We start from the raw sequence: 22,708 nt of genomic DNA on the forward strand, positions 1-22,708 counted from the left end.
GTGTTCCTGTGGGCGGAGGTTAGTCAAAAAACTGTTTTAGTGACGTCATTAAAGAAGGAAGTAGAGGGATGTAGTCCAAACTGGCTGTTCGATGTAGGCGACTTCTGTTAAATAAAATATCTCGCTTGGCATTGAACTTTGAGCTTTCAAATTTTACAGATTTTATTTATACTCTAACAACAACATTACACACTAACTAAAGTTTGAAACATGGGATTACGAAGAACGGGACCTTTAATATATTATGTTTTATTAGATAGGTGAGCAACTGTTTGGATACATTCATCAACAGAAATGTTTTAAATCTTGTTTTCTTGATTTATAGCAAGTACCATGTTTTACCATGGCTAATATTGATCTAGCTTACTGCAGTGTGCAATGTAAATGCACTGTATTATAGAGTGGCGAGCTCGATGGGCAGGGAGCACAAGATTTAAAGGGCCAGCAGCCACTGAATCGGTGCATAGTTAATGATGCCTCAAAATAGGCAGTTAAAAAATTTATTTAAAAAAATCTATGGGTATTTTGAGCTGAAACTTCACAGACACATTCAGGGGACACCTTAGACTTATATTACATCTTGTAAAAAAAACGTTCAATGGCACCTTTAATACATTAGCTCATCCATAAACATGAGTTCCATCCCAAGTCTTTTCCACCGGCTATAGACATGAAGACAACACCTCCCATGATTCCGTGAAATCAAGGCGTCCTTAAGCTATGCCTTTGTTTTGAATAAGCGACCTCTAGTGGCGAAAAACTACATATTGTGCCTTTAAAGGATAGTTCACCCAAAAAATGAAAATTCTGTCATTAATTACTCACCTTCATGTCATTTCAAGACTTTGGTTCATCTTCGGAACACAAATTAAAATCTTTTTGATTAAATCCGAGCAATTTCCATCCCTCAAATGACAATCTCATAACTGACACTTTGACATTTCAAAAAGTTAGATCCTAAAACTAAATTGAGCGGTTTAGCCCAAATTTTCTTTATATGATAAACAGATTGAATTTAGGCTTTTATCCACATATAAACATTCATCAACTCACACATTGGTTGTGGTAAACAACTTCAAAATGCTGGACACGTCTACAGTGAATGTGTCATTCACTACAACCACCAACAATAAATGACATCACAAGTCAGATAACACTGTCTGACAACACAAAAAAATAGTTATCTGTGACTGCATGGCAGCCCTTTGAAAGTGTCTTATAAACAAATACATGCTTCAAAATACAGGTCCATAAGGTCACTAAAGACAATAGGCCTGCATTAAGTGGGCAGTAAACACATTCACTTTTGTAATGTGTTTGTCCCTTATCAGAAGGAGACAAGGATTTCTAATTCAAAATTCAAAGAGCTCACTTTTGATTTCTTACAAACACATTCGATTCCACCCAAGGCTAGAAATTTACAAGTTCAGTTTGTGGGTTTTCAGACGCAGCTACTTTGGAAACATTCTTAGACATTCTTGTTGGCAAGCAGAATAATAACTCTCAAAGCAACTTTTTTTTGTCCCCTGAGAAGCACTACTGAGCACAGAGCGCCAGGGGATCTTGTTAGGGGTCAGTTTGTGGATCGTGTCGATGCCTTGGGGTGTAAGCATGTTGTGGTGTCCCGGTTGGCCAGCTGAGAGCAGCTTCCCGACATCCTGATAGCTTTCAGAATAAAGCCATGCCTTGTGACTTCTCAGTGCTGGGGTTTATACTGCATGTACTAGGAGGGGAAAAAAAGCTATTATTGTATATTTGTAGTGGTTTTCTTTATGCAAGCATTCTACCATAAAAAAAAGTTTTCATAATTGCACATTTAAATCATATAGGTTCTTCAGTGGTTCTTTGGAGCCCTTGTATGATTTTGGCTGTATATGTTCTTGAGTTGGTTACATGTTTTAATGTTCTATTGTAGGTTCTTTAAGTCAGTGTTTTTGTTTCTGCATATTTAAAACGCCATTTTAATCTTTTAGCTTTTTTTTTTTTTTTTTTTTTTGCATTAACTAAAAGGAAAAAAACTCAGTAGTTTAGTAGATCAATGTTATATTATTCATTTTATTTGTCGCTGCATGTAACTTAATTTATTTCTGGCAATTAAATCTTAATAGTTTCCTCTTGTATGAAGATTAATTCATATTTATTCATTTTCTATGGGTGCATTGGGTGCAGTGAATGTATTACAGCCTTCGGAAACAGATTCAGGAAGACAAACATTTAGTTTCAATGATTATCCAGAGTGTTGTTAAATTAAAATCAACTGCGCTTCCTGATGCTTGTAAATGAACACGTTAACACACACGCGAGCCCTTCTAGGCCTACTATGGCGAGGGTTTGTCTCATGAATAGTAATTATATATACTTTGACGCCCCGCTTTCTGATTGGCTGAAAATAAGACTCTGTTCTAGTCAGTTCGCGAAGGAACGAATCATACTAGGGCGAATGCTTGGGTTCATGAATAATAATTACGTTGCGTGACTGGACGCTCTATTTACATATTCATGAGTTAAGCGTTTTCCATAGTAGGATTCGTTTCTCTTCAGCGTCGCCCGCCTAGCGACTTCCTCCTGTCATATAGATGCGCAGGATCGAGCGCGTGTCAAATGGAACAATGTAACGGATCGGAGTTGACAGCCTCAGTCGAGAGGTTACTGATTAATCTCAGTCCGGCTCCATAACCATAGATAAGGGCACGAGATCCGCCTGAATGACAGGAGAATGACAGCAGGTCCGCATCGTCTTCATTTCAAGGTAGGGACCTGAGGTGACTAATTTACCGGCATCTTTTAATACTATATTGTTATGACAAATAAATCTGTTTAAATGTAATTTGTTGCACACTGCCAAAGCTCTATTCTATTCAAAACCATAAATTAACTCGTGTTCTAATATACACTGGGTGTGTAAAATATTTAGAATTTTACATTTTAAACCATTAAAATTCTAATTGTGAAGATTCCAATCAGAAAATAAACAGATTTTAGATCTTTGACAGTTTATTCTAAAGTTTATTCTAACTTTATTCTATAGTTTATCTTCAGAAAGACATCTGTAAACCTCAGACCACCCATAGTACTTTTTAGAGAACTTTTTGTTTATTTCAAATGAAACTGCATTGTAGCTCAAGAACCTTATACACCCACTTTACTTGGGTTTCTTGCTGAACTCTCAAGTGCTCGACAGAACCACATTAGAAACCTTTATAAGTGCCAGATAGGCTACTGTTACACAAGTTTGTATTGTTTTGCCCTAAAAAAAAAAAAAAAAAAAACAAAGAAAGAAAAAAAGTAGCAACTGTTTTTGCCACTTTGTTCCAATTGGTATAAAGTTTAAAATAAGCCTTAAACAAATGGAATGGACTTTCTTTACTGAAAGATATACGAACGAGGTGTTGATGCGAAGTACCACCGAGCCATGTTAATTTACGTCGTCCCATGCAGCGCTGGATTTGATCGGACTACTAAGTAGGGATTTTGTTTCAGTGCGGAGGTAATGAGCAAATTGTTGTTGGCTCGTATACTCTCTGCTTTCTACCGTGCCGAAAAGACGTTTCTAGGTGCTTTCTCTCAAGAATCGCCCAGAAAGTTTCGTCATAGGCAGTTTATGAAGTTTTTACGTCAGGTAGAAAATGAGTGCCGTCATGTTTTCATCGAAACTGCGTAACGAAGCAGGTTTTTAAATGTTTTCTAATGTCGCTGTAGGTTTTGATATCTATCTATCTATCTATCTATCTATCTATCTATCTATCTATCTATCTATCTATCTATCTATCTATCTATCTATCTATCTATCTATCTATCTATCAGAATTTTAGCTTGATTTTCTTAAGGCATTAAATTCAAAGTAGAAAAAAGATATTCACTCACATTTAATTTCAAATTAAGGCAGCAATTAAACATAAGTTTATGAATTAGTTGGTTGATATAGATGCAGTATATCTGTCTTAAATTGTACAGGGATTTCTGAACCTAATTGAAGAAAGTAGAACTTTTAAGAGCTTATATTATATAAGATGCAATTCCCTTTGGCAGGTGACAAGTCGACCTTATCGGACATTTCAGTGAGTTGTAACAGTATCCTGACTCCAGAGACCTTTAAATACATTTCAAAAACCAATTTACCACGTGGTGTAAAGTGAGACACATCCAGCCCTCCAACTGCCCAGAGCTGGTTGGAAAGTTTTAGCCAAGTGCCTTCAAGAGACACACGCATTGGACGTTCATTTTTGTGACATTTTGCACTTACGGGACATCCGCTTTGTCTCTTTTGTGAAGAATATTTCACTTGGATTCTTTTTGCACACAGACTAACTTGTGGCTTTCTGTTGTTATGTCTTAAAGGAAAATTTGCTTTGAATGGGGAACATAATTTGCATGCTACCCAAGTTCAGGCAGGATCTTACACAAGCCTGGAGACGGGGAACGCACCTGCCTCTCTTCCTCGACCTGTAGACTCATTCATCAGCACCAGCCGTCTTTAATGGGATAAATCTCCAGAGATCAGGTGAACGGCTGATCTAAACTCAAGTAAGACCTTCAAGCTTCTTAATTTCTTCTTAATTGACACTTTTCATCCTAAGGCCTCCGCATGGTACTCTGGTCGAAAGATCAAGACAAACTGTCCGACATGTCCACCGGGACGGAAAGGATAGAGATGAAGAAGGAGGGAGCGCCGCCGGCGTACCACCACTCCAATGGGTCTGTCCATCCGGTAATACTACCGGACAACCCCGAGGAGGTGCCCCAGACTCCCGGGGAGTACGAACTCACAGAGGTGACCTCCTTACCGGACCGCGGCGATCAGGAGAACGAGCGGCCGGACATGGTAGTCCTCGACTGTCGGGCCAACGCGAAAGGCCAGAGGGAAGAGGACGCGCTTCTGGAGAACGCCAGCCAAAGCAATGAGAGCGATGACACTAGTACGGACCAAAGCCCGGTGCCGCCGGCTCCACTGAAGGAAACGTCCTTCTCTATTGGACTCCAGGTTTTGTTCCCTTTCCTGCTGGCAGGGTTTGGGACAGTTGCAGCTGGCATGGTTCTGGACATTGTTCAGGTGAGTAAAACCCAATTTCCTTGCATTTAATGTACATTTTGGAGATAAATAGGGCTGTTTAATCATTAATCGCGATTAATCGCATACAAAATAAGTTTGTTTTTACATAATATGTGACCTTGGACCACAAAACCAGTCATTGGGGTCAATTTTTTGAAATTAAGATTTATACATCATCTGAAAGCATAATAAATAAGTTTTCCATTAATGTATGGATAGAACAATATTTGGCCGAGAGACAGCTGAGGGTGCAAAAAAATCTAAATATTAAGAAAATTGCATTTAAAGTTGTCCAAATGAAGTCCTTAATGCATATCCACTCACAAAAATAAATGTTTTATATATTTTCAGTAGGAAACAAAAATATCTTTTATTTCTTTACTTAATATCCTAATTATTTTTTGGCATAATAGAAAAATTTATAATTTTGACTCATACAATATATTGTTGGCTATTGCTACAAATATACCCGTGCAACTTGTGGTCCAGGGTTACATATATGTGTAGAAATATTTACACACACACACACACACCCACACACACATATATATATATATATATATATATATAGAGAGAGAGAGAGAGAGAGAGAGAGAGAGAGAGAGAGATTTTTTATATTTTGCATTTTTCTTAAATATATACATGTATATGTATGTGTTTATAAATACAAAATATATAGTTCACACACATATATTATGTAAACACCAACTTTTATTCCAGATATGATTCATCACGATTAATCGTTAAACAGCCCTAAAAAGCATAAATTTAAAAATCTCAAATGATTAAAAAAGATTCTGGTGAAAAATATGTGGGGGAAAAAGTATTGTAATATTATATGAGAATATTCTGTTCTGGAATACATTATTTCATCAAAAAAAAAAACTTTCAGTATTATTTATCTTATTTATTGAATAGAAGCACTATGTCAAAGCCTGACATTTACAAATGTCAAAATGTTAAAACTAATTGTGACTCATTCTGAGGTTTTGCATGCTTGTGATGCCATTGACAGATAGCCATCAGTCAGAGGTTTTTCAAGTGAGCATATCCAACGCTCTTCAGATGCTTGTTGCTTGCAACAGGTTTTTTCCAAATAAGCAGTGAACATGTGCTGCTCTATGCTAAGGGTTTCCCTTTTCCCCAACAGCACGTGGAAGGGTGAATTGGTGTTGATTATCACGTGGAGGATGTGTAAGGTGTATAAATAATTGAAATCTACAGAGTTGAGAACTAATAGAGTCTATTTTCAGCAGTGAGGCCACTCTAATGATAGATAGAATGACTGATTGATTTGCAGTTGACTTCTGAAAACAGTTGTGTTTTTATGGTTGTTCTGTTTAAAAATAAAAAGTACATCCCTGCTGACAGGATGTATATTTTTTTTAAGGTCAATCTAATAAAGATAAAGTCAGCAGTCCTCTCTTTGAAACCGTATAGGTCGCTCTGTGCGTTTCCAGTGTATTTTTATTCAAAGTACAAAAACAGATTTTAAAGAAGAATGTTTATCCCGTGATGCCGTTTAAGTAATTGTTTCTTTGGTAGACAGATGCTCTCTCCCAAGATCTTAATCTACATTAGTGCAGTAAGCAGTGTTTTAGTGGCAGTCAAATCACTTTGCATGTTTTTTGAAAATTGTTTACTGAAATAACTTTTGGCTGCTCTAAATTCACAGTGCTCTTTTGGCAGGTAATCTGTATTACTACTGAAAATGCGATACTCTAAAGATGGTCATACAAATTTCCGTTTTACTCCGGGTAGATGCAAGAATGGTTAACCATGTGGGGGTTTTCAGAAACATTGCGGGTTCTATAGAATCTCTGAAGAGGCGTGTTGTTCCATGTAATACTTACCTCACTTCCTCAGTTTCCTCAGTGAAAGATAGAAATCACATATTTGAAATCCAAAGAGCGATTGTTTAATTGCTTATTGTTGTTTTCTGAGGAAAGGGTGTTGACCTGTGGATTGGCGTAAGACATTTTATAACCAATTGTGTGGAAGAGAGTTTACTAGTTGTTGTTCACATGCAGCATTGTAGAAGCCATGAGGTTTTAGTTCACTACATTATACAGACCACAGCTCCACACCCTCTGTAGTCTAGCGTGGAAACTTGTTTTTCAGCCGACCTGGTGATTTCGCCTTTTAGCCTGCTGATGTGGAATGTATTGTGCTAGAAAACCTCTAGTCAGACCTGTTTGTGCTGAAGTTTGAATGTGTGAATAACTATTTTTACCACAAGTGCGACAGACTAAACATTAAGGCCTGACAGGAAGCCAGTTAAGGTTTACCACATTCACCGTCATCTCATTTTGACATAATTCAGTGCCAGACAGACAAGCGTAACCTGTCCTGTCATAACCTTCCGTGAGCTGAGATTATATAATAGATTTCAATTTAATATTTGAACAATGCAGTTGACTGGTTTTGGCACCAGATGTCCTGTAGAGTAACGGCGGTCAGGAACAGGTGCTAAAAAATTGTGCCTCCTTTCTCTCCTAGTGTCTCAAAGATCAAAATAATGTCTTGTTCTGTTTGACAAACACACATAAATCATCGTATTTCTTTAAACAATTAACATGTGAGATTTTATGTGATTATTTAGTGGTGTTGCCAAGGGTAGTGTCAATATTACTTAGGATTTAGGGTAGGGATGCCCAATCCTGTTCCTGGAGATCTACCGTCCTAGTTCCGACTGGACATCCCTGGTTTAGGTGTGGTTTCAAATCCCTTAAATATTTATCTTTATTCATCTTTGATGTGTAGTTCGTCCCAATTTTTTTTTTGCAGTATTATTAATTGATAGGTATTTAGGTATTTATTAGTAATTTGAACAAGCTTTGAATTTTATATTTTCAGTTTTCTTTTTTAAGTTATATATATATATATATATATATATATTTCAGTTTAGATAATAGTTTTAGTTAACAATAACAACACAGTTTGGGCTACGGACACTCAGTAAATGATACCTCATATTACATGGCTTGTTGATTTTACTTTTCTAGGTTAGGAGACTTATAATTTTTCCCTGATGGACAAACAAACCTGGCAAAAATGTCCCATCGACTTAAATTGAAGGGCCTTAACCATATTCATTGCTTGTTTTGTTTTCAGGTAGTAAGCAACCCACAATACCCTGAGCAACCAGCTGTTGTGCGATGGTTAAGCACTAATCACTAATTTTCCAGACAATTCCCAGATTATTAAAGGGATAATTTTAAAATCATCAGTATTTTACTCACCCTCATGTTTTTTTCTTCTGCAGAACACAAAAGAAGATATTTTGAAAAATGTCTCAGTATTTTTCCATACAATGAAAGTCAGTCGACCTCAGTGTTCTTTAAAATATCTTCTTTTGTGTTCAGAAGAGAGAAAGTCAAATGACACTTTTAAAAATAAAGGTTTTTATTGGAATCTGTGGTTTCATAAAGATCCATTAACATCCATGGAACCTTTCTAAAAGGTTCTTTATAGTGGTAACATTCATTTATGAATGTTTATTTGGAGCAACACGTTGATTTGGAACATGAGAGTGATTAAATGATTTTAAATGATTTTTTTGGGTGAAGTATAAGCTGCAGCACTATTGATGACTTGTGCACATACAGTAGATCACTGCAGGTTCACCGGTGTTAAACACAACCCAGGTTGGTAGTGCGTCTTCAGAATTCCTCTGTGACCTTATACGCTGAGCCTTGGAAACTAAGGTGCTGGAACCGAGGAGCGTTGCCAGCCAACATTACACAATCCTGCAATCCGAGCCCCCCCTCCAGTTGCATGCCTGCACTGCTGTGCGTCAAGTTCGCAGAACCCTTGGAGGCACATGGAGGCATTGGCCAGGACTGCTCTGTTCCCTGAAGACAACACTGTACTGGGGGAGGGAGATAGACAGAGTAGAGGAGATTCAGTCAAAGGGAACCGGAGACAAAGTGGCTGGGCGCCAGCTCCCAATTGATGTTCGTCCTTTTTTAAAAGTGGCCCCTGCACTGCCAAAGTCTCAAGGAAAAAGAAACGGCCATTAAAACCCGCCCACTGGAAGCTGCACTGCTCAAACTCCTCAACTACTTCTTTTTGCTGCTATTTGTGGAAGATTTTGTGTTGTTTTGTTATGTTTACCATTTGCTTTTTCTCGAACGTTACGTTAGCAGTGCCCGCCGCACTTTCTCACTCTCTCCATGTGCTGACGAGATGCTGCTAGAATTGATTTAGCTAGTCAGTGTCAGGCCTGTAATTGCTGTGCACCAGTGGGATTGGGTCTAAAGATAAGCACTCCTTCTATGTATTGATCTATACTGCCTGCTGCTGCATTGCATCTAAGTCACTGCAGCCTAATGGAAAAAAAACAGCCTGCCAGTTACCAGAGTCATCAACTTCAGACGTCTCAAGTTGGCCGTTTGGAAGAGATTCAAATAGACGAAGGCGTCAATAGACCTAAAATTGGCCTGAATTTCACATTGGCAGATGATAAGTTCAGTGTTATCAGAGCTTTTCCCTTTGGAAACTTAGTTATAAATGGAACAGTGTTTGTTTTTTAGGGTCTTATCTCCACAGAGGATGATTTCATGGTCGTTTTTTCATATCTCAGGAGATAGAAGTTTTCTGTATCTACTCTCTCGAAACTTTTTTCTAAATTTCCTTAGAAAAATGCAAATGGACACAAACAAGTCAATTTTTGACACAGTTAGAATGCAGAGCTATAACTTGTGAATTAGTTCTTATTATGCAAAAATATCATAACAATTTTTTTCAGGCAGGATCACGATACAAAATCTTATCACAAACCTTTTTCATGTTCGTTTTTATGATTATTTTGCAGGCTTGGATTTCCCTATTTAAAAATTATATCCACATAAAATTATATAAACATAAAACAAGATCAACAGGCTATTCATATTGAGATCTTTTGGTATCTTGGCTGAGAGAACATTGGAGACATGGGATTACTGGGTCTGAGTATTATCTATACTATTAATCTACTCATTAATCGGAGTAAATATATTATGTCATCATATATATACTGTATATATTTATATATAAAAAATATATCAATAGTACAGCTCATGATCAAGAGCAGGTCTCTTTTACTGTAGCCCCTTACTGGAAAATTTTAGGAGCCAAATCAGAAAGTTTAGTGGCATACCTTAAATCCATCTGCAATGCAATTTTTCATTTTTAAAGCATTGAAAGCCTGGAAAAGTTGTGTGAACCACTAGAAAGTCCTTGAAATGTGCTTGAATTTCCTCTCAAAAGGTTATACAAACCTTAAAATGAATAATGTAAAAACATTAGACTATGGTTACAGTTAGCATTACTATCCATAGTGAATATTGGTGATTTATGGACTGAAAAGCCTTCTTTGTTTGAGTTGTTTCTCCTGGTTTCCACGTCAGCCCTGTTTGAACTGATATGGTTCACGACAGAGAATTCTGCATCAAACTTGAATGCTTCTCACTAGGTCTCGCATTGATGTTATTAAAACTGCAGCGAATTCAAACGCATTCTCACTGGATCTCCCAGTGTCTCATGATCAAAGAAACCTGTTCTGAGCTCCTGCTGCACTAATTATTGGTCTGAGCTGATAAACGGTCTGTGAAGAACAAGAAGCACGGTATCGTTCCGCTTTCGTTTAGTTTGCCGTTTGATGTTTTCATATGCAACAGAAATGGCAGCTCTTATCAGTTGGGCAACATGGTGATGGGACCAGTGCGACCTCTAATGAAATTTAGTCGCACCGGCAGGAAAAAGGTCACAAAATGCAACAATTTGGGCGCAGTCTGGAGCCCTTAAGAGAGAGAAGACCGAGTCTTCTTCTCAGCTTCAGTTACAGCATGGCTTACAGAAGATCTCTAGGTGTTGTGTTTAGTGATGCTTAAAATTAAAAAGTGTCTCTTTCTCAATAGCATTGGACGGTATTCACAGAGGTGACTGAAGTCTTTATCCTGGTGCCTGCTCTCCTGGGCCTGAAGGGGAACTTGGAGATGACCCTGGCGTCCAGACTTTCTACCGCGGTAAGTCCTTTAGTATAATATTGATATGGGCATGATTGAACCTTTTTTTGTTGTTGTTGAAAAATAGCTTATGTATTGTTAGGTCAGCAAAAGACAGGGCCTATAAAATTAAGACTTTGAACGGAATACTGATCAAAAAACTGTATGTATGCCTGATTATTTATTCATGGTCATATCACTGAGATGATCTCATTTGAATTTCATGATGCAATTTCATGACATGTGGTTTTCTTTCTTTTGTCTGCATGGTGACTAATGTTTACTTTAGCCTTTGTGCAGCTTTCAGAGGTGTGTTTGAGTTTCATGTAACCTCATCTGAAATCCTGAAGAACTATTTCCTGCTGCTGTCAAAACTATATTCTCATTTGAAGGAAAATATTGGCGTAACAGGGGTTTGAATATTTTGATAACGAGCCGTTGGCTGAAATATAGTTTGAGGGCAATTGCATTTATGAAGGATTGTTGTGCTGTTACTTTTCTAAGTGATTAGATGATAAAAATTTCTTGAACTTTTGACTTGCCTTACAAAAACTCATCTCCATGACACGGTGCAGAGGCAATTGCTGTGGGGTTGCTAGGATGCTTACTACATTGTTGCTTACTTACACCGAAAACACCTTAGAAACTGCATAACAATGCCCTGGCAGTCACCACAGAATCAAGGCGATGAGTTTTGTATGGGCAAACAATTGCATTTTACACTTACACTACCATTCAAAGAATCCTGAAACAATGCGTCATGGTTTTCACAAAAATATTAAGCAGCACAACTATTTTCAACATTGATAATAATAAAAAAAAAATGTTTCTTGAGCAGCAAATCAGCTTATTAGAATTATTTCTGAAGGATCATGTGACACTGAAGACAAATTCAGCTTTGATCACAGGAATAAATCACATTTTTTAATTTATTAAAATAGACAATTTTACACTAAAATTTCACAATATTACAGTTTTTACTGTATTTTTGATCAAATAAATGCAGCCTTGGTGAGCATAAAATACTTTTTTCTAAAACATTTCCAAACTTTTGAATGGTTGTGTACATTTTCTTCATAATATGTCAAAATCGAGTTTGTTTACTCATTTGTGTTTGACTGTATGTCTGTAAGCAACAACATGAGAGGTCAGTTATCCACTATTAAACATTTGCACAAAGCTTCATTGTCCTTCACTGAAGTATGTTAAAAGTAGGGTAATAACTTGGGCCGTCTGCCCCATTCTCTCAGAGCTCAATGGGACATCATGTAGGACACTATGGTCAAATTAACATCATTTTAATCCTGTTAAGCACATGACAGTACACTTCCCCTACTTGCACTCTGTACTCCTACGCTCGATGTGTCTCGGCTAGACTCGGATATGGCAGTTTGTGGCATAGCCAGACATACTTTTGGGCTGTGGTTCTGTGAGCGCTTGCCACAAGATTACATGTTTAATCATAACACCCATGTTAGCTGATTAAATCTGGGAGCAGTGTTGGCACGCTGTCGGATGACATTGTTTTCCGTTTAATTACATGTGAGAGCAAACGATTTAAAAAGTCATCCCAAAATGACATTTTTCATCATTCATGTCCTATTATTAGATTAAAGCAGAACTAAGTAACTTTTTTACCTTCATAAATAGTTTTCTAAGTCCTTATGATGATTAATTGACTTGTAGTGGTGTGTTTGGCGTCTACGCGAAAAAACAGCACTTGCAAGTTGAGCTGCGCCGACCCGACACAATCTCGCCTCATGTTCACGCTCACGCTAGAGTGACAAAATGCTTTACGCTAATTCAAAAACAATGTATATATTATGACTTTATAAGACAATTTCGAAAATTACCCACCTCCATCGAGATTTCTTGTACTGTATTTGCAAAACTACTGCGCTGGTGAGCGTTGTAGTCGTCGTTGTAGTCCAGAGCTGCGCTTGGAGTATTTACAACAGTGTGATTCACTGAAGGAACCTGTAGGGGGAGCTTCGCAAATCTTACTGAGCTCCGCTTTAAGAAAATAATGTTGTGTAGGAATGGGGAGTAAGTAAATGATGTGAAATTGTTCATTTTTGGATGAGCTATTTCTTTAAATCCTAATTAAATACCTGTACTTGTTAAACACTTTAAATTAGGTGCAGACCCACGCTCAGAAAAAGTGAATCTGCCTTTGGCAGGAATAAAGTGATTCACAGGCACACAGAAAGCGCTGACCCCGCAGTCCTGAGGTCGTCTGTGTGCTGCAAATCTACACTAAGTGCTTCGCTGCGTTATGCTGTTTCTCAGAGGCCACTGCTAATTATCAGCAGATTAACAGTACTGTTGGTTTTTAATGCTCTTACAGTACTTCAGAAAAGATTGAACTTCTTTCATAGCGTGAATTAGACCCACATGACCACATTTTTCATTTCTTGCCTTTGAAAAAGACTCCTCTTGTTCCAAGTTAGTGTGGATTGTTGCTCTGCCTTACTTGGGACTTTTTTGGAGGGATTAAAAACTTGATCTATATTGAGAGCCCATGAAATGGTTTGTCAAATTTTCTGTCCTGTGTCGATGTATTTACTATTCCAGCAGAAAGCTGGGATGAGACACGTCAGTGGACTTGTGCTTTTACATAGCTATGGTGCTTTGCTACTTGTACTCTGTGACATTCTTATGCTTCCAAGCTTTTTATTGGACAAAGTTTAAATGATTATTTCACTTCTGAATTAAAATTTCCTGATAATTTACTCACCCCCATGTCATCCAAGATGTTTATGTCTTTCTTTTTTCAGTCGAAAAGAAATTAAGGTTTTTGAGGAAAACATTCCAGAATTTTTCTCCATATAGTGGACTGAAGGTCCAAATGTCAGTTTCAGTGCAGCTTCAAAGGGCTCTACATGATCCCAGACGAGGAATAAGGGTTGATCGGTCATTTTCTATAAAAAAAAAAAAAAGAATTATGTACTTTTTAACCACAAATGCACTAGCTCTGCGATCCGCACGCATTACGTAATCATGTTGGAAAGGTCACGCGTGACGTAGGCAGAAGTACCAAGCAAGTGTTTACAAAGTGAATATGCAAAGACTGCCTGTTTACACTTGGTCACTTCATGCCTTTTCTATCGTAAAAGCTATCCGATCGTAGAAAGACCAGGTCTAAATGCCCTCCAAAACGCATTCGAGAGGGATTTCAATCCGATCGCTCAAAGCACTTCAAGAGGTGGTCTGGGATGCATTCCACTGAAAATTGAACAAGTCTAAATGCATCTGGTTGTTGAAACCACATATGTAAATTTTACTCCTCCCAAAAATACTAAAAAAAACAAACATGTGAGAGCATGTTATAGGCTAAATAACATGTTATAGCCAGATATGACAGCACTACTGCATCACGCATCACTGCAGATGAGCAGCTGAGTATCTCTTCAGCAAACTGACGCACAAACTGCCGCAAATCAAACTGTAAGTAAGTCGCAGATGCTCAAAATACAATCATCTTTTTTTAAATTAGATGATGGTCAATAAAATGCAGCTCATATCTGTTGCATTTGGTGACATAAACTCCATTAAATCTGCATATAGCGCAGGAATTGAAAATCGGATTTATATCCGTTTTGCAGAGACACATATATGTGGCCAAGTGTAAATGGAATCATTTTGATAAATCAGATAGCTATCCAATCAGAGAAAACGCATGATGTGACCAAGTGTCAACAGGCCCTAAGTCAAACGGCCTTTATGAAAAAAGGTAAAACAACGATGTCAGACAATTTTGAAGTTGGAGTTGAAAATGAGAATTAGCCCTACTGCGGTACTTCAGCCTTTCCAACCTTTCCAACAGGATTACATAATGCATGAAGACATGGACGTGCATTTTTATCAGAAATTACTTTCACTAGATAAGACCCTTATTCTTCGACTGGGATCATGTAGAGCCCTTTGAAGCTGCAGTGAAACTTGACATTTGGACCTTCAACCTGTTGGTGCCCATTGAAGTCCACTATATGGAGAAAAATCCTGGAATGTTTTCCTTAAAAACCTTAATTTCTTTTCGACTGAAGAAAGAAAGACATTAACATCTTGGATGACAGTAAATTATCTGGAAATTTGAATTCTGCAATGAACTAATCCTTTAAAAGACAATATAATGTCATCAATATTTTTGGCCCATTTTCCTGGAAGACATTTTTAAATGTGTATATTTGCTAAATTAGGTATTTAAGTATAAAGGAATTAATACTTTTATTCAGCAAGGATGCATTAAATTGATCCAAAGTGACAGTAACTAGATCTGTGTAATCTAACAAAAGATTTGTATTCAACAACAAAAGATTTGAACTTTCTGTTCATTCTGAAGAATCCTGAAAAAAAATGCATCAAGGTTTTCATAAACAATATTAAGCTGCAGAACTGTTTTCAATATAGATATTAATTAGACTAATAATAATGTTTATATAACTATATATATATACATATAACTATTAATAACTATATAACTATTAATAATGTTTCTTGAGCAGCAGATCAGCATAATAGAATGATTTCTGATGATTTCATGTGACACTGAAGACTGGAATAATGATGCTGCAAATTCAGCTTTGCATCACAGGAATAAATTACATTTTAACATATATTCAAATAGAAAAACAGTTATTTAAAATTGTAATATTATTTCACAATATTACTATTTTTACTGTATTTTTTTGATCAAATAAATGCAGCTTTTGTGAGCAAGTAAAAAAAAAAAAAGAGGAAATGGTCAATGTGTATGAGCACCATGGCTCAATGTGCTATGGCACAGCTTTACCACAAAGTAAATGTTTAACTTCGTTTGATGTTTAATGGAAGATCTTGTGAGATTTTTTTTACTGCTCATTTTTACAGAAAGAGGCTGGATTAAAACAGGTGACTCTTTGTGTGCTTCTGATTCTAGCTAGTTTTTATATTAGGTAGTTAATTATATAATGATGGTGTTGTTTGTCTCGTGTCATTCCACAATGCCTGGAAGGTGACTAACCGCCTTATATACAGTGTTCCAGTAATATCAAGTCAGGGTGTTAGCTCTTTATCCTATTAAATATTACATCCTGTAAACCCTGTGCTTGCTTGACAACTTGTTTGTCAAAATGTTAACGGTCACATAAACATATATCTGGTTTTCACAGTACAGAGCACCTAATCTGGCTTTCTGCCATAAGTAATTTTATCTGAGCTTGTGGACTAAAAACCAGAATAAATGCTACGTGGCTCCAGTCGCTGCCTCTGCCAGAGGTTCCTCCCTTGTCTGCTTCAGAATTGCGTGGTTTATCGGCTTGTAGAAGTGCTGTGCGCGTGACCACCACCATGTTTTGCTTAGAATGATTTGCGTAGAGCTTATCGTCATCACTTGGACCCCCACTTATCAGTAAGCGGCAGGCTGTTAAAGGAATAGTTCACCAAAAAATGAAAATCATGTATTATTTTCTTTTATTTTTCTTTCTGTGAAGCACAAAAGGCAGATATTGGGCAGATTTCCAGTTTTTTTGCACTTGCACCAAGAAAAAGTACTATCATAAAAGTATGACTTTGTGTGAATTATTTACCTCTGGCGAAGCCCTTTATTCATATTCAGATTATTATTATTTATCAATCTTTTATTATGGTTCACAAAACCAATCTGGGCAGCGTTTCCCAAAAGCATCGTAAGCTTAAGTTGATCGTAGCTCCATTGAAACCAATGGAGCTACGATCAACTTAAGTTTACGATGCTTTTGGGAAACACTACCCTGAATGATTCACTTACAAATCATGCTTTGCTTATTTGCTTATTTTTGTCTCTATTCATTGTAATTCCCTGGAAAAGCAGCACATTATTTTGTGTTCAGTGGAACAAATGAAGTCATGAGGAGGAGTAAACAATGACAGTGTTTTAATTTTCGGGTGAACTATTTTATTAACATTACATCAGCAGTGGAAGTAGTCGAGCCAGCTCTGTTTTTCCCGCTCATGCTGTGTGCGTGCGTTTGTGTGTGTGAGCTCTAAACAAGGCAGGACGCACTGCGGAAGAATCGGCATGACCGCCGGAGTGGGGTCACCTCAGTGAGCAGCAGGCGGTTGGCATCGACTCAAGAGCTCCTTCCTTTTGCCTCATGGAGCCCCTGTACACACAAACATACATACACACACACACACACACACATACATACATACATTCACTTCACTTAAACATGGGCTACAACCGCCCCACTAACAGCCTCCTGCCTGCCTCATCCTGTTGCACAGGATATTTGTAATATAGTAGTGATGCTAATTTGCTGTTATTGTAGTTTGAGTCAGAACAGAAATCAGATTGCAGGAATTGATGTTTTTCCGCCTGGTGAACACTGAACAGAATACAATGATTTGTAGACACGCAGAATGAGGCTTTTAGTGGCCATTTTATTACTATAGGTTGCACATAGGGTGACGTGAACAAACCCTGAACCCTCAGAACCTCGGCACGTAAGACATCCTGCCTCAGATTGTGCAGCTTATTGAGGAGAGGTTTGCTATTATTTTTCTTTTGTCTGTTGGGCAATCAAACATCCCAAAAATAATAGTTATATTGCCAGTGTTTTCCAATAAAAATTTCCTAGAATGAGATACATTTATTTGAAAATTATTATTATTATGATGATGATGATGATTTAATATTATTATTATAATAATCTAATATTAATAAATTTTAATATTAATGTAATATTTATAAAATAAATAAATATATATTATTAATAATATTTGAATATTATTGTTATTATTAATAATAATAAATTAATATGAATTAATTTTAATATTAATTTAATATTTATAATCAACAGATATTTATTTATTTATTCATTTATTGGTTTTGTCAGTGTTTCCCAGTAAAAGTGTCCTAGAATAAGATACACTTTATTTGAATATTATTATCATTAATAATTTATTATATATTATACTTAAATATAACAAATGTATTTATTTAACTGAATATAGTGAAGTTTGTTCCAAAAAAATGGTCTTTCGCCAATAAAACATCCCAAAAGTAGGTACACTGCACAAAAATACAGATTTGTCTTGTCTTCCAGTAAATTTTATTTTAAATGCATTTTGAACTTTTTCCCCACGAGTGTTTTTTTTTTTTTTTTTTTGCCAGCCAGCGCCAGCATTTTTGATCATTTTCACATTATTTTATAACATACAGTTTATCAAAAGAAAGAACAGAGCCTCTGCTTTTAAACAACAACAACAAAAAACATTTTATTCTTGAATGTGGGTAAATTTAATTGAAAAAAAGCAACATTTTGAACAAAAAGCTGAGAAAATCACGTTTTTGTCAAAGACTTACGCTTCTTCACATGCACATGTACATGCACATTATTGTAAATATGAGTTTCCTAGGTAAAAATAGCACATGAACGCCATCCCATTTCAAAACTTGAATGCAATGAACTCTGAATCATGACTACAGAAGTGGGAATTATCAAATTTCCAATAGGAAGCATAAGTCCGGATCGGATTCAGAACGATTATCATAACATAGTTGATCGAGTCCATCAACACGCCCAAAGCTTGCACAGTCCTGTACCTCTTCATGGTCTCAACATTGGTAACGTTCGGCAGGTTTATATGCTGTTTAATGATTGCATTAGCTGACATGTGTGTAAGCAATGCTTCTATCACTCGTTTCTCCTTCTTCACTTGTTATTGGATCCAGAGATTTTGTACTGATGAATAATAGCGGCCCCTACCATATAACAGTGAAAACATGGAAAGCCGGAATGGCAGGGAAAGAGTTAAAACAGGGAAAAAGGCAAACATACTAATTATAAAAAAAGGTTGCAATGTTGCCTTAAATTGAAGGATTGACTCGAGTGGTGAGCTGTTTTTGGCCTGGAAGACAGCCTAGCATCAACATGTGAAAAACCACTCAAAACACCTTAGCAATGGCAAAAGAAACATCCTGCTCCTGGCAACCACCAACAACACCCTTGCATTGTGGCAGCGACTTTTGTAATGGCACGAAGCGCTTGCTTTTTTTTTTTTTTTCAGAATATGTAAAAAATCTGGTTTATTTTGTCATGCAGTGTGTAATTGAGTTTTTTAAAGCAGTGAAGTGGTGGAGTTCACAGGAAGCTCAGAAGTGCTACAGCTCTTTTGAAACATAATGAAAGGCTACAGTGAGGTGCACTGAATGTCTAAAAGAGACTGCTGGGCTGTCAGCCTCTGTGAAATGCATTCTGCCCACGTACTTGGGCTATTCTACTTCCTGTCTCATTTAGGAAAGTGCACTGGTTCCTTCACATTTGTGTGTTGGGCTGCTGTACTAGATTTGCATTTAAGAAATTGCCTGCCTAGCTGTGAATTTTCAGACATCATGCAGTGATATACTTCCAATTGAAATAGGAAGTTGGGGCAGAACATATCAAAGGGTTTGTCCATTTTAAATAGCTTTTTTTTTTTTTTGAAATACCATATTATACGATATATGCAATATTAATTCTGTGCACAGTATGCAAATTTTCCATATGCATGGAAAAGATAACCATATTACATTTAGCTAAAATGTACTGTATCTACTGTATTCCACATTGAAATGCACTTGAATTCACCTTCCATTCACAGGTTAACAAATAAACCTGATTTATCATGCTTTTTAAACCGTTAAGACATTTTTACTCTAATTTTGTTTATTAAAAGGTAATAATTAAAAGATTATAGCCCTGATATATACTGTATAGGGTGAATTTAGGTTGATTGGGACATCTTTTACCATTGAAATGACTGGGAAAAAGTGTCCCAGTCAATCTGAATTCACAGTGTATATATTATATACTGCGTATTATTCAGTAAGTAGTAAGCTAGTATCTATTGCAATAGCCCTTGAGTTATATGTTATTGTGTGCTGGGTTTTAGATGGTTTTATTACGATGTACATCAAATGTTATGAGTAGATGCACTCAGAGATAGTAGGCATGAAGTACAAGCCACACAATATTTTGTTTTCAGGGGGTTTTATGTTTCTTAAGACACAATGATTCTCTTCAGGCTGGTAGTTTTGGCCCATTTGAGTGGGTCCAGGTTGGGAAAGGCGTCCCCCCATGATAGAGAGACCCTCTTTAGGGCCGGAGCCACTTGACATTAGTGTCTGCGCTGAGAGAGATGAGATAAGTAGGGAGAGGAGGATAAGATGCATCTGTCCATCTCATCAAACCCTCTTTTGTCTTGTGAACTGACCAGTGTTTGTTCTAGTGGAAGCTGGGCCGAAAGCGCCTAAACACCAGCAAAATGTACATTTCCTGCCATGTTTCATTGTTTTATTTACATGGAAAGATCACAGTTTAATGATGATGGCATCAGGACTATTAGTTTTTTTGTGGTCCTTAAAGACAACATAAATAGCTTTTGCTTTGTTTCATATATTTCAGAGTGAAACAGAATATCTAACAGGAAATAATGGCTTTGTTTTATCCATTGGGATTTGATTGGATCATGAAATGTTTAACAATGTTTCTATTAGTGGCGCTTGCTAAGGTTTTTGTTCTGAACCCGTAACCCAAAGTATTTAGTTTTAGCATGCAACAAGGTCTCCACCGCTTGCGCTACGGACATGAATGATTCCTTGAATCTTGCAGCTTTTCTAAGCCATAAGATTACAATTTTTGCCAAAAAAATCCCTTGAAAAAATATCTAGATTCTGAACAAATTTAGGCCAACTTCTTTAGAAAATGTAAGCGCAAAAATCTTGTTGGTTAATGGTTTTTCAGTTGTTTTTTAGAAGGTTATCTTTAGGTTATGTTTTTTGGGATGTTGAATCTGACTGAAGATATAAAACAGCATGTAAACTCTTAAGCGAGATCCGTGTTGCAGACACGCTCAGAGGAAAGTGCAGTGGTTAAACTATAATGGGAACATTTGTAAATGGACTTCCTGTGTTCTCTCTTCCCCCCTCTCACCAGGCTAATATTGGACAAATGGATACAGCCAAGGATATGTGGAAAATGATCATGGGAAACCTCGCACTAATTCAGGTTGGAGACCTTCTAAAAATATCAATCCTGTTTGTCTAATGTACATGCCAATTCTTCAGTTTCCAAAGGCTTTGTTCAGACAAACTGATTATTTGGCAAATCTGACTATGAAATAAGCAAATAAGAATATGAAATCCTATGTTTACATACTTGATCCATATCCATTAATAAATGTCATTTTTTAACATGTCTTAGTCTGGAGTCAGATTAGGGTTTTTTTTTATATATATTTTTTTTTTTTCATGTAACATTATCAATGTTATTTTAGTATTATTTATATCTTATTTTTATAGCTTTTCTTTTTATATTTTCAGTGTTGTCATTTTTATGTAAGTTAATTGTAGTATTTCAACTTAATTCACAAGTTCAAGTTTTTCATCTAATATTTCCATTTTATTTTTAATATCAGCTTTATTTAAATGGCCAAAAATGATTTTTAATAGTTTTAGTTAGCAATAACAATACTGAACATCATACAAAGTGCATAGTATTGACTAAAGCTGTTTCCAAATACATATTTTCTCAATTTTTCCTTATATAGTGAACTCAGTAGTGAATACTGAAGGAATGAACAAGTCAGTGATTTCAAAAGAAACAGATCAAATTTGTCAGTCCTAAAGACTTGTTTGATTTGTGTGCAGAATGAGCAAAGACACAGAGTCACATTTCATGTGAGGTTTGACTTTTCCAGATTGCACACTCAAATGAACAATTATGTAATTATTGGATGATCTTTTTCTTGGAAATTACCCCAAAACCCAGTAATGTCATGTGTACACTAATGATGAAAGAGAACAAAGTAAACTTGACATGAACGAGACGAAAGACTTTGAACTTCAGACGGGAAGGTCAAAAGAGGTGTCCGAGTTCATCTTGTCCCTCCTGCTTTCAGGTTCAGGCCACTGTGGTCGGCTTCCTGGCTTCCATCGCTGCAGTCATTTTTGGCTGGATTCCAGAGGGTAATTTTAAGATGGGTCATGCTGTCCTGCTCTGTGCTAGCAGTGTGGCCACCGCATTCATTGCTTCTTTGCTGCTAGGTAAGAGGATTGAGTCATCTACCTCTGAGTTACGAGAAACTGACACTGTGTAGTTTAATTTGTGTCTGTGGTAACATTCCAGGAAACATAAAACATTTTGGTTACAGCATTTTGGTTACAGTTAGATTGCATGTCAGTGCAACATGTTAAATACATTTTACAGTGCACATTTGAAGAGAAAACAAATATTATCAGCAAGATATGATGTGCTGTGTATGTATTAAAGATAACCACCAAGAAAAAAAAAACGCTTTAGGCCCTGTTACCTGGTATTAAGATGCGTTTTGGTTGATCGAAATGTTTTTAGCTTGGCCACTTCCAGAGGTAGTTCGAAAACGCATTCGACCAGATTGCTTTCACTGTGGAAACGCTCATGTGGTCGAATGCATTCAAACAGCTACTAAAGACCTACTCTCCATCTACTGACCTAATGCGTAAACATTATGGGAAGTGCGCTAGCCACATGGGATTTAAACTTTGTCGGCTAAAGACCCAAGTTTGGTTTGAAGATAAAAAAATGTACCAAGCACAATGTTCTCTCTCCATTCCTGATTTCTAACATACGCACTCACCATGTTCGGCCAGTCTTGCGGCTGTCAGAGCAGAAACGAAAGCTGCTGCTTT

The 22,708-nt window shown here is 36.8% G+C and overlaps 1 protein-coding gene across 4 annotated transcripts in view; it reads left to right on the forward strand.

Moving 5' to 3' along the window:
• The first annotated feature begins 2,597 nt into the window (after positions 1 to 2,597).
• The window catches only part of slc41a1 (solute carrier family 41 member 1), a 37,562-nt gene continuing 17,451 nt past the window's right edge, over positions 2,598 to 22,708 (forward strand). For 2 of the 4 annotated variants that reach the window (XM_067387796.1, XM_067387800.1), the window contains exons 1-6: positions 2,598 to 2,749; positions 4,339 to 4,501; positions 4,578 to 5,050; positions 10,951 to 11,058; positions 20,976 to 21,047; positions 21,940 to 22,084. In XM_067387796.1, coding sequence (XP_067243897.1) covers positions 4,586 to 5,050; positions 10,951 to 11,058; positions 20,976 to 21,047; positions 21,940 to 22,084 — 790 coding nt within the window. In that variant the 5' untranslated portion in view covers positions 2,598 to 2,749; positions 4,339 to 4,501; positions 4,578 to 4,585. Of the gene's footprint in view, positions 2,763 to 4,338; positions 5,051 to 10,950; positions 11,059 to 20,975; positions 21,048 to 21,939; positions 22,085 to 22,708 lie in introns of all 4 variants that reach the window. The other 2 variants (XM_067387798.1, XM_067387797.1) reach the window with 2 other exon arrangements.

The sequence above is a fragment of the Chanodichthys erythropterus genome, chromosome 6 (genome assembly GCF_024489055.1).
Source record: "Chanodichthys erythropterus isolate Z2021 chromosome 6, ASM2448905v1, whole genome shotgun sequence".
NCBI classification, from domain to species: Eukaryota; Metazoa; Chordata; class Actinopteri; order Cypriniformes; family Xenocyprididae; genus Chanodichthys; species Chanodichthys erythropterus.